The 12,951-nt window shown below is 44.8% G+C and overlaps 1 protein-coding gene across 1 annotated transcript in view; it reads right to left on the bottom strand.

Moving 5' to 3' along the window:
- Positions 1-12,951, bottom strand: part of NAPRT (nicotinate phosphoribosyltransferase) — a 41,625-nt gene that overhangs the window by 1,583 nt on the left and 27,091 nt on the right. The window contains exon 12 of the mRNA XM_082257711.1: positions 6,632-6,745. Within this exon, the coding sequence (XP_082113837.1) occupies positions 6,632-6,745 (114 nt within the window). The remainder of the gene's footprint in view (positions 1-6,631; positions 6,746-12,951) is intronic.

The following is a 12,951-nucleotide window of genomic DNA, read 5'->3' as shown; positions in this document are numbered from 1 at the left end:
ACACGTGCCCCCCTATACTCCCACTCCTAGATAACACCTGCCCCCCTATACCCCCACTCCTAGATAACACCAGCCCCCCTATACCCCCACTCCTAGATAACACCAGCCCCCCTATACTCCCACTCCTAGATAACACCAGCCCCCCTATACCCCCACTCCTAGATCACACCAGCCCCCCTATACCCCCACTCCTAGATAACACCAGCCCCCCTATACCCCCACTCCTAGATAACACCAGCCCCCCTATACCCCCACTCCTAGATCACACCAGCCCCCCTATACCCCCACTCCTAGATAACACCAGCCCCCCTATACTCCCACTCCTAGATAACACCAGCCCCCCTATACCCCCACTCCTAGATCACACCAGCCCCCCTATACCCCCACTCCTAGATAACACCAGCCCCCCTATACCCCCACTCCTAGATAACACCAGCCCCCCTATACTCCCACTCCTAGATAACACCAGCCCCCCTATACCCCCACTCCTAGATAACACCAGCCCCCCTATACCCCCACTCCTAGATAACACGTGCCCCCCTATACCCCACTCCTAGATAACACGTGCCCCCCTATACCCCCACTCCTAGATAACACCAGACCTCTATACCCCCACCAGACCCCTGTGACTCGTAGATAATACATGACTCCCAGTACAGAGCCTCTGATCTCCTCTCCTGTGCCTGGGTCAACTGGAATCTTCTCCCCAATGCAGGGCTCTTGTCTGATCTTCTCCCCAGAGATGGAGGGTGGCATTGTGGGCCTCACCAGGGGCCGGGTTGGTCAGCTAGGGCTGAAAATGAACCACCAGCTGCTGGTTTGGTACCCAGCCCTCCTTCCTGATCATGAAGCTGATCACCTAGTCTCAGCTCAGTTCACTCATGACTGATGATTATGGTTACAGGTGGAAAGAATTGCTCTGCCCTCCCAGGAGGCTTCAGGAGGGTGACAAAGTCTGGGTTGCCATTAGTAACAAGGCCACTGTCACCTAGCAACTGCCACTGCCCTCCCAGCTTTACCTCCCCCTAAATGGTCAGTGTGCTCATATAAGATTATGATCTGTAAGTGGGGGTGCTGCTGATCTAATAGTTGGTCACCATCCATTATATCAGCAGTCAGCACCCCCCTTAGAGACCCCCATTAGCTCACAGTTCCCTTATATCAGTGCCCCCCTTCCTTAGAGACCTGCAGAGATCATAGAAATCTTTATAGAAGCACCTCCTGCCCTCTTTAGGATCTCCATTTGGACCATAGAGGCTTTCAATAGCATTATTCTACCTTACCCCATTATGCATACTCTCACTGTAACAGGCCATTCAGGTAGACAATTAACCTCTATTGTAGCATCCCAGGAAATATGGAGCCTCCTTTGGGTTCTGTTATTAGACCGGCGGGAATCAGGTACTGCTGCAAGCAAGGTGTGTGTAAGAGTCGGAGCTGGGGGGGTGGAGCTAAAAGGCGGAGCAGTTCTACAGATCATTTCCTCAGTGTGTACAGCGGCAGTCCTCCTAGCAACCAAGAGGGTCATTGAGGCGGGCGCCGGGCAGGCAGAGAGGGGAACTGAAGGCAGAAAGAACAGAGGCGCAAGCTGACAGGAATCTTCACTGTAAATCACAATGCTGGACGTTGATCCTGAACTGACTTCAAAGGATCCTCTCATGGGGCCCCCCCACTGCTCCTGGGCACTCGGTCAGATGGATCAGTCCACCCTGGTATGAACTAACACACCGGGCGGCCGGGCAGGCGAGCGGCCGCTAATGGCTGTACCGAAGTGAGCCCTTCACTTCCCGGTCAGCGGAGGTACCCGCCTGACAGGGAAGTGAAGGGCTCACTTCGGTACAGCCATTAGCGGCCGCCCGGTGTGTTAGTCACACATGCTTCACCTGCGATGCGCCCCCCTTCCTCCACTAAATTGTGCCGCCCAGGGCATCCGACCCTTCCGCCCCCCCCCCCCCCCTGTACCGGCCCTGATTGTACCTACAGGTAATTACGCTTAAAATTTTAAATTGAGCAGCATAGTGGTATAAGCACAAGCCTAGCAGCAAAAGGGTCGCTGGTTCGAATCCCTACCACGTCACTACCTGCCTGGGGTTTGCATATTCTCCTTGTGCCTGCGTGGGTTTCCTCCAACACTCCAAAAATATGCTGGTAGGTTAATTGGATCCGGTCTAAATTTGCCCTACTATGTGTGTATGTATGAATGGGAGTTGGGGACCTTAGATTGTAAGCTCCTTGAGGGTAGGGACTGATGTGAACGTACAATATGTATGTAAAGTGACCGCTATACTGCTTCAGTATGTCACAGTACATGTTGGCATTCATGGTTCCCTCAATGAACTGTAGCTCCCCAGTGCCGGCAGCACTCATGCAGCCCCAGAACATGACAATCCCACCACCATGCTTGACTGTAGGCAAGACACACTTGTCTTTGTACTCCTCACCTGGTTGCCGGCGCACAATTGACACCATCTGAACCAAATAAGTTTATCTTGGTCTCATCAGATCACAGGAGATGGTTCCAGTAATCCATGTCCTTAGTCTGCTTGTCTTCAGGCTGAACACATCCCCCCCCCCCCCCCAGATTCTGATCATTGAAGTTGACACAAAGTTGTAGGGCAAAGTTGGATTGGAAGTCATCCAACTTCCATGTCGGAGCAGTGTGTACCCGGCCTAACACGGGCACTTTTTTTTTTTTTTTTCAAGTGCATAAAAGGTGACCTATATGTTGAGTTTTATTATCTGTGACTCCATGATGAAGATTAGTCCTTTGGCAATTAACAGCTGAAAAAGTTATCTCCATTCCTCCTTACCCTGCTGGTAAAATGTTCCGTCTTACCTTTTGTGAAAGGTCTATGGAGGGGAAAATCCTCCCACTAGGGGGATATAGACAGCAATAAATACCTGGCAGGCTCTAACCCCTTCCCACTCTTTTAAACAAACTAGATGATTGGTTGGAGTAGGGCTTTTAAGGTTTTCCTCTTCCGTCAAAAGACTTTAATACTATCAACACCCGGCTCAGAAGCAAGAATGTACATGCTGATTTCTATACACTTGGGTAACAAAATGCTGGATGTTTTCTAGAACTTTGCATGAGTAAAATGTAGGGTTCCCTTCACTCCTCTGATGAAATTGCAGTCGTCAGAAAAAATGTACCTGTAGGAGAGGATTGCAAAATATATTAACCACTTCCATACCGCTGAACCTCATATGACACCCTGGGCTTTCAGTGGATATATCTGATGGGTGCAGCAGCAGGCGTCATTCAGATATCATCTTTTTTTTTTTTTTTTGTCGGAGATTCCCTGCAATCTAAAAACAATCATACCAGCAGTTCAGCCGCTTGATTGTTTTTAGAGGCGGTGGGAGGGGGATGTCACCGCCCTCTGGTGCTTCTACCGGCTAGCCCGTGCGATCAGTGATTCGGAGAAGGAATCCAGTTTACCATAGAATTTACCGAGGACCAGATGGTCCCCAGTTATCTCTATGACTCTCGGAGGCCGGGTGCGACATGACGTCCCTCCCGGCCTTGGCAGTTGTAAACACTGGAAGCATTGAGATGGTTGTCTAAAAATTGGAGAAAAAGCTCTATTTCATGCTATGATCATCCACTACTATTTTAGTCGATTTTTGTTACTGTTTAATTCTCAGATTTGTGACTCTTATTGAGTTTGTGTGTTTTTTTTTTTTTACTGGTGTATTTTATAAACTTTGTACAATTTTTAAATATAGTTGTTTTTTTATGTCCCTTATGGTACCATGAAAGTCCACAATGCCTCCAGTATATGTTCTTTCTATGTGTCAATTTAGGACGAGGGTACCCAGTTACCATGTTTAAAGTAGCACGTATTGATTGTTTGATTTGACTGCCGGGTGTTTAGCTGGAAAGCCGGACATAGTAGGTGAGGTTGAATAAAGACAATAGTCCATCCAGTTCAACCTCGTTTTTTTAATTTTTTTTATCTCAGGCTTTCCAACCTAGGAGAAGACTCCAGATCTCTCCATAAAGAGGACCTGTCATGCCCTATTCCTATTACAAGGGATGTTTACATTCCTTGTAATAGGAATAAAAGTGATGAAAAAAAATAAATAAAGAGAAATAAAATAAACAATAATAATAATAAAAAAAAAAAAATGAAGCGCCCCTGTCCCCTTGTGCTCACACACAGAAGCGAACGCATAAGTAGGTCACATCCGCATATGTAAACGGCGTTCAAACAACACAGGTGAGATTTACTTATGGATTTCAGTACATGTATCACATATAAGCCAAAGCTACACGGGTGATCTTTAGTCGCTTGCTAGTGCTACTGACTAAGACCTTGTACACAGTTTCAGCTCAAAAAGCAATCTGTTTAGCAAGCTTGAAGGAGCCTAAAAATAAATATTGCATTTCTAATATAGGGGTTGTTAAACATCAGTCTTAAAGCGGATCTTCGCTGCATCTGAGCACCAAAAACCAAAAATGCTATTTTATTTATTTTTAATATTCAAAGCAAACTCCTCCATCCATCCACGTCTTCATGCTTTATTTTGGTGAGAAATCTAGCATTGATCAAGCTAGCATTGCTGGCCCCTGGCCATCTTGAGTAAGGGCAAATGATTCATGTAGCATTTACTTCCTGCCCTTAGCTCTAGGATGCATGCAGAAGATTGTGGTTAGCTGAGAACCCCCCCCCCTCTCCTCCCCTCCCCTCCCCTCCCCTCCTGAAGAATCCTGGGATGTAGGACATATTTTTGCCTAGGCAAGAAACCAGGAAGTAACTGAAGAAATATATATAAAAAAAAAGTTTAACCAGTTCTGGACCAGGCCTTTTTTTATGCGATTCGGCACTGCATTACTTTAACTGACAATTGAGCGGCTGTGCGACGCTGTACCCAATTTAAATTGATGTCCTTTTCCTTTTTTCCCCCCACTAATAGTTTTATTTTGGTGGTATTTGATCACCTGAACGATTTTTTTTTTTTTGCGCTATAGAAAAAAAAAAAAATGATATATATATATATATATATATATATATATATATATATATATATATATATATTAAACTTTCTGCTATATAACATTCCCAAAAAAAAAAAAAAATATCAAATTTTTTCATCATTTTAGGCCAATTTGTTTTCTGCTACATATTTTTGGTAAAAAAAAAATCCCAATAAGCGTATTTTGATTGGTTTGCACAAAAGTTGTTGCGTCTACAAACTACGGGAAAGATTTAGGTCATTTGAAATTTTTTTTTTTTTACTAGTAATGGCGGCAATCTGCGATTTGTAGCAGTATTGCGGCAGACAGATCGGACCGCCTAACTGATATTTGACAGTTTTGGGGGGACCAGTGACATTACTACAGTAATCAGTGCTAAAAATATGCACTGTCAATGTAATAATGACACTGGCAGGAAAGGGATTAACCCCAGGGGCGATCAAAGGGTTAAGTGTGAGCCAAGGGGAGTGATTTCTAACTGTGTGGGGGATGGGCTTATGGAATCAATACAGAGACCTGTGATCCTAAATAAGAGGTTTACAGGCTCTCTCTGTTCATTACAGAGAGAACAATGGTCAGCTGTGTTTACAACACTAGACCGTCATTCTCTCTCAGCGGGGAGCGATCGCAGATGCCCGGCGGCAATTGCTTCCGCCGATCCCAAGGATTGGCTTCCCCGCTTCCGAATAGGGGCTGGCGCGCGCCCCCTGGAGCGCTCCCGCAGTACAGGTACGGCGGTTCACACAGCCGAGCCAACCTAACGCAGTATATATGCGACAGGTGGTCGGCAAGTGGTTAGAAAAAGTAATTATGAAATACTTTCCTATCTTTTCACTATATATATATATATATATTTTTTTTTTTAATCTCTCTCTTATATATATATATATATATATATATAATAGATTAGATAGAGATTATTTTTAACCTACCGTATATACTCAAGTATAAGCAGAGTTTTTCAGCTCGTTTTTTCATGCTGAAAAAGCCCCCCCCTCCCCTCGGCTTATACTCGAGTCACGGTCTCACTTACCTTTTCCCCGGTCAGTGCGCATGCGCCGCCGCCGCTTTGGAAAGCCCCGTAATCGTTCGGCTATTCCCGGGCAGACGGCGCATGCACAGCGACGTTTTGGCGCCGGAACTTTTAAATGTAATGCGGAAAGGTAAGGGAGACTCCTCTGCAGCACTGCTGGTAAAGGGGAGACTCCTGTACCATGCCGGCAGCACTGCATCTCCTGTGCCATGCCTGTACCATCTCCTGTACCATGCCCACATCCCTGCGTCTCCTGTACCATGTCCGCAGCCCCTGCACCATCCCCGTAGGCCCTGTTTTGTGTTTAGTGGTGGTCCAGTTGGGTCCAGTAGCTGCTGCATTTCCCACCCTAGGCTTATACTCCAGTCAATAAGTTTTCCCAGTTTTTTGTTGTAAAATTAGGTGCCTCGGCTTATACTTGAGTATATACGGTATATTTTTTTACTAATGCTGGCAGAATGAGGATTAAAAATAATCAATGTTGATTGGCAGAGTGAAGTTCCACTTTATATAAGCTTGCTCTATATATGCTGATTTAGTATAGGCATAAGCACCATTCAGTCACTAACAAGCTGGAACAGTCCAAAAGTAATGTGTATTATGCCTGGCTGTCTTACCCGGTACGGTTGGGGCTCTTCCAGTTTGCGGTGCTGGGGACTGAGGCTGCTCAGAGATCGCTGAGCGCGAGATCGGACTTCTTTGATGCTGGGAAGCGGTTCACTGTCTGACAGCTGAAATCACAAAACATCAAATCGGATTTGCCTTTGCTGACAAGAGACAACATAATAATAGGAGACCTCCAAGCTAATACAAATTAAAGATGTTTTTTGTTTTTTCTACAGTAAAAAAAAAAAAAAAAAAATCACAAACAGAGAACCCTCACAAGAGATACCCTCACAAGCTATGGGTCTGTGTCCACCCTCCACTACCTTATGATAATCAACAACCCGCGCTCGTACAGGATCAGGGTAATGAAAGCTTCAGTTGCATCAAGGAAACGTTGGCTTAGATCTGCTAACTTAAAGCGGAGTTCCAGCCATTTCACTCACCTGTCCAACGGTCCAGCGATGCGGCCGCCCGAAGCCTCGATCCTCTCCCTCGGCATCACTGCTGTGGGCACCCGGCTGTGACAGTTTGCGGCTTCACAGCCGGGTACCCACTGCGCATGTGCGAGTCGCGCTGCGCGTCTTGATTGGCCGGCAATCTTCTGGGACCTCTGACATGTCCCAGAAGATTGCAGGGAGGGAGGGGGAGAGGAGAACTTCCATTCAGGGCGCCGCGGCGCTCCGAGCAGAAGTGGGAGCGGGTACCTGTCAAAACTAGGTACCCGCTCCCCCCCCCCAAAAAAATGACATGCCAAATGTGGCATGTCAGGGGGTCAGGACTCCCTAAAGCGGAAGTTCCAATTTTGGGTGGAACTCCGCTGTAACCACTTAAGCCCCGGACGATTTTACCCCCATTCTGACCAGGGGGTTTTTTGGGATTTTTTTTTACTGCGTGATATTAACGGACAAATTGCGCGGTCGTGCGACGCTGTACCTAAACGAATTTGACGTCCTTTTTTTTCCCACAACCAGAGCTTTCTTTTGGTGGTATTTGATCACCTGTGCGATTTTTACTTTTTGCGCTATAAACAAAAAAAAAAAAAAAAAAGAGCGTAAATTTTGCAAAAATAACAATATTTTTAACATTTTTTTATATGAAATTCCCCCCCAAAAAAATGTAAAAATCTAAATTTTTTAACATTTTTGGCCAATTTGTTTTATGCTACATATGTTTGGTAAAAAAAAAAAAAAAAAAAAAAAAAATCGCAAAAAGCGTATTTTGATTGGTTTGCGCAAAAGTTATTGCGTTTACTAACAAAGGGAAAGATTTTTGTCATTTTTGGTGTTTTTTTTTTAACGCGTAATGGCGGCGATCTGCGATTTTTTTTTTGCGGTACTGCGACATTGCGGCGGACAGATCGGACCCTTGACTGACATTTTTGACACTTTTGGGGTTACCAGTGACATTACTGCAGTAATCAGTGCTATACATATGCACTGTTACTGCAAAATGACGCTGGCAGGGAAGGGGTTAACTTTATTGGGGAGGGAGGGGTTAAGTGTGTCCCTAGGGGCGTGCTTTCTACTGTGATTGGCTGTGGCTACTAGTGTAGGAACAGTGATCAACGGTCCTACATAGTAGAACCGTCTGATCACTGTTTCTACACAGGGGAGAATGAAAGGCGGCTTGTTTACATCAGCCGCCTGACTTTCTCCCTATGTACCGACGATCGGCGAGTGACCGACGGACATCGAGTCCGCCGGTCACACGCACTAACTTCCCTGTGAACGAGCCTCCGCGGGCGCGCGCTCGCCCGCTATTGGCTCACAAGGAAGTGACAGGCAAGTGACGTACCGATACGTCACTCTGCCTGGCCGGGGCTGACCGCCGCAGTATATAGTCGTGCGGCGGTCGGCAACCGGTTAAAAGAATTGTGACATGGGCCGAACACAGAAGCAAGATTTCAACTTTCACACATGTACAATTCTGCTCACAAGTTTGCATCCTCTGGCAGAAATTGTGAAATTTTGGCATTGATAATGAAAATAAGACCACCCTAAAAATCTTTTACTTAAGGACAGTGATGACATGAAGCCATTTATAATCACATAGTTTGGCTTATTTTTAAAATCATGATAGAAATCTTGTGGAGGCCGGGAGTAATGACTGTTGTAATGACTGTTTCCACTGCCTTTTTGTTCTCAATTCATTCATTACCATCTCCCTGTCCAGTTAGTTACCTTTGACAGGGAGTGTGGTTATTATTATTTATTTATTTAATTTATTTTTTAAATGTAAAAAAAAAAAAAAAAAATTTTTCTTTTTTTTTAATTATTAAAAAAATACTTTTTTTTTCCAATTATTAAAAAAAATAATATATATATATATATATATATATATATATATATATATATATATATACATACATCCCCCTTTTTTTTTTCCTCATCGCCATGCCACAGCCGAAGGCCCCTTTCACACGGGCTGTCTGATCAGGTCCGCCTGTCAGTTTTTCAGGCAGACCTGATCGGACCCTTGATTCTCCTCTATGGAGCAGTAATCTGCCGCCATCTGATCCTGTCCACCAAAAGCAGACGGATGGTGGTTCTATTTTCTATCCATCCCATGGATCGGATCAGATGGCATCGGATGGAAAGAGACAGACAGTCTGTTTTCATCCAATTGTGCTATAGAGGAGAGTGGGGTTCTAGTCGTATTTATGTGTAAATTTAGTATCCGTTTTATTAAATAAAGCTTGGTTGTTAGTTTAAAAAAAAAAAAAACTGGGTCCTAACTTTTTTAGCTGGCTCCTAGATTTCAGGAAAATTTGTCAAGCCCTGAGTTAGGGGTCCGATCTGTCTGCCGCAATCCCGCTAAAAATTGCAGATTGCCACCATTACTAGTAAAAATAAATAAAAATGACAAATCTTTCCCGTAGTTAGTAGACAAAATAACTTTTGCGCAAACCAATCAACATACGCTTATTGGGATTTTTTTTACCAAAAATATGTAGCAGAAAAAAATTGTCCTAAAAATGATGAAAAAAAACTATGATTTAAATTTTTTTTTTTTTCAGAATAGACGTTCTATTTTTGTTCATAGCGCGAAAATTTAAAAAATCGCAGACGTAATCAAATACAACCAAAAGAAAGCTCTATTTGTGGAGAAAAAAAGGATATACATTTTATTTGGGTACAGCATCGCACGACCGCGTAATCATCTGTTAAAGGAATGCAGTGCCGTATAGCAAAATATGGCCTGGTCATTAAGGGGGAAAATCTTCCAGTCAAGAAGTGGTTAAATCGCAATAAGTGTCTGTGTGGATACCTAGTTAATGGGGCTGTTAGCTCTCACGTGGATGCACTGAGCAGACTAGATACTGAGCCACGGAGAGCAGAAAAGAACTGTTGAAAGACCTGCATTACAAGGTAATGGAACTTTAAAAAAAAAAAAAAAATGAAAAAAGGATATAAAAAAATATCCAAAGACTTGAACATGCCAGTCAGTACTGTTAACTCACTTATTAAGTGGAAGATTCAGGGATCTCTTGATACCAAGCCAAGAAAGATTGCAGCTGCAACTACTAAAAGAATTGTTGGGGATACAAAGAAAAACCCACAGCTAACCTCAGGAGAAATGCAGGCTGCTCTGGAAAGACAGTGTGATTGTTTCCAGGAGCGCAATACGACGATACTTGAATGGAAATTAGATGCATGGTCGAGTTGCCAGAAAGAAGCCTTTACTGTGCCAATGCCACCCAAATACAATATGCCTGACAACACCTTGACACGCCTCACAGCTTCTGGCACACTGTAATCTGGAGTGAAGGCTTCTTTCTGGCAACTTGACTATGCAACTAATTTTTGTTCAAGTATTGTATTGGGCTCCTTGAAAACAACCACACCGGGCCATGCCTGCTGGGATGGGTGAAGTCTGGGCTCTCTGATAGCCCTGCAGCCTACTCTGTTGAGAGGTCCTTGTGGGAAGTGAACTCATTTTCTTCCGTGTGAATGGGCACCCCTTACCTCAAGTGGATAGGAGCACGTTTATCTGGTGCCCAGAGATAATAAGCTTAAATTTTGACATCTACTCCTTCATGCACCCAAATGTCTCTTTAGATCTTCCAAAAAGTTATCTTTGCAGCACTGGAAGGGGTTGCTGTCTCGTGGTGTTATTGAACCCATACTGGAGGGTGAGTGGTTTCACATTTCCTATTCAAACTTCTTCACCGTTTTAAAGCCTAATGGAAATGTCTGGCTTATACTGGATCCCAATAGTCTTAACAACGGCTTTCAAGTGCAAAAGTTCACAAAGGAGTCCACCCAGTCTGGGATTGCTTCACTTAAGTAAGGCGAATTCCTGGCGCAAGTGGATATGAAGGACGCCTACCTGCACATCCTGATATAAAGTTTGACGTGGAGGATCGCCACTTCAGTTTTGCCATTTGTTCTGTCCATTGCTCCCAGGATGTTTACCAAGGTGTTGGCTAAGGTTCTGGGGCTGTTGAGGACCTGAGGTATCCCCATTGTAGGGTATTTGGTTGACCTGCTTCTACAAGAGCAATTGGATCATACCTTGACATCAAGCATCTGACAGACAGAGCAGGTAGCGAACCTCCATGCTGGGTTCACACTATTGCGAATTGGATGTAGGTTTCCCCGCATTCAATTCTCATGTCAGGAGATTGTGACCGGCTCTCATAGGAGCCGGTTCACATATCTCCGGAGCGGCTCCGGTGCGAATTGCACAGGAGTCCTGTACGTCTTCTGGTCCGAATTCATCCAAAAATTCGGACTGAAATCGGACCTGAAACGGTAAACAGGGACGCACTGGACTGCTGCTGTGAGTCACTTTGTGCTGCAGTGTGAACCCAGCCTAAAAAATAAACAAAATAAGCCTTTATCCCGATGCAGTGACTGGAATACTCAGTCCTGGTCCTAGACATGGCTCAGTCCGAGGTCTTTTGCAGCAAAAGTGCTGTTCCCTCCAATCTAAGGTGGAGTCCCTGAGGTCTCTGAAAAATCCCTGCAGGGTGATGCTATAGAAAGTCTCTGTGATGCAGTTCCATGTGCACTGTTCAACTTCTGGGAGATACAACTCATTAATTCTACTGACCTGGACCAAAAGTTAGCACAGTCTGGATCTGCCTATGCATCTTACTCAAGGCCAGGTTGGCTCTGGAGTGGTGGATATCTTCCTGAATGCTGAAAAATATTTCCTGTCCATAACATGTAAGGATCTGATGTCTGCCTGTCAGGATGGGGAGGAGTTCCAAAGAACCTGTCGGTTCAAGGAACATGGTGAGTGGAGGAGCAGGCTTTGCAGCTCAATATTAAGGAACCGGGCGATTTGTCTGTTGCTCCAGCATTGGTCTATCTGGCTTTGGGGGTCTCCTGATTCAAATGTAATTAGACCATTCCAAGGGGTGGGAAAACAAAGTGCACCACTCAAGAAGAGGTGGACATGATCTTTTCCTGGGCAGTGATGAATGTTTCAGCTCTCCCCGCTACACATTCCAAGCAATGTTTTGTGTGCTTTATTAGAGGTTGAGAATTCCGGATGTGAAACTTCTGGTTTCCACCAAGCTGAACAAGTCTGTCTGCCTGACCAAACATTTTCAAATGTCTTCGGTGGATGCCCTGGTGACGCCATGTAGAGTTACAAATAGAGTTACACAGTTAACATAGTGAGGTCGACAAAAGACATCAGTCCATCCTGTTCAACCTATGATGTGTGTGTGTGTGTGTGTGTGTTTGATGTTAACCATACATTGAGTTGAAGATTTGGTGAGGATCAATGGTGTCCTGTATTCTGAGAAATACACAGATACTTATCCGTCATACCATACCATCAGGGAGGAGAGTAATTAGCTCCAAATTTATTCTGGAGCAGGACAACCACCCCAAACATACAGCCAATGTCATTCAGAACTATCTTCTGTTCAAAGAAGAACAAGGAGTCCTGGAAGTGATGGTTTGGCTTCCACAGAGCTTTGTGGTGTCGTTGGTTAGGAAGGGCGTTGGTTAGGAAGGGGCGTATCTTGGAGATGTTGCGAAGGTTGAGGCGGGAAGCTTTGGATAGCTACTGGACGTGGGGCCAAAAGGATAGTTCAGAGTCCAGGATTACACCTAGGACCTTGGCATGGGGGGACAAATTGACATTTGAGTCCTTGATTTTGACAGAGAAATCAGGGGAAGAGGAAGGTGGGGGAGGAAATATGATCTCGGTTTTGGATAGGCTGAGTATGAGGAAGTGATGCGACATCAAGGCTGATATGTCTGTTAGTAAGTTAGTGATGCGTGAGGAGACTGATGGAGTGAGCTGAGGGGTGGAGAGATAGATTTGGGTCTCGTCAGCATAGAGATGATATTGAAAGCCATGGGAGGCAATC

The sequence above is a fragment of the Pelophylax lessonae genome (genome assembly GCF_965119305.1).
Source record: "Pelophylax lessonae genome assembly, chromosome: 5".
NCBI classification, from domain to species: domain Eukaryota; kingdom Metazoa; phylum Chordata; class Amphibia; order Anura; family Ranidae; genus Pelophylax; species Pelophylax lessonae.
This window is presented reverse-complemented; position numbering and strand designations above follow the sequence as displayed.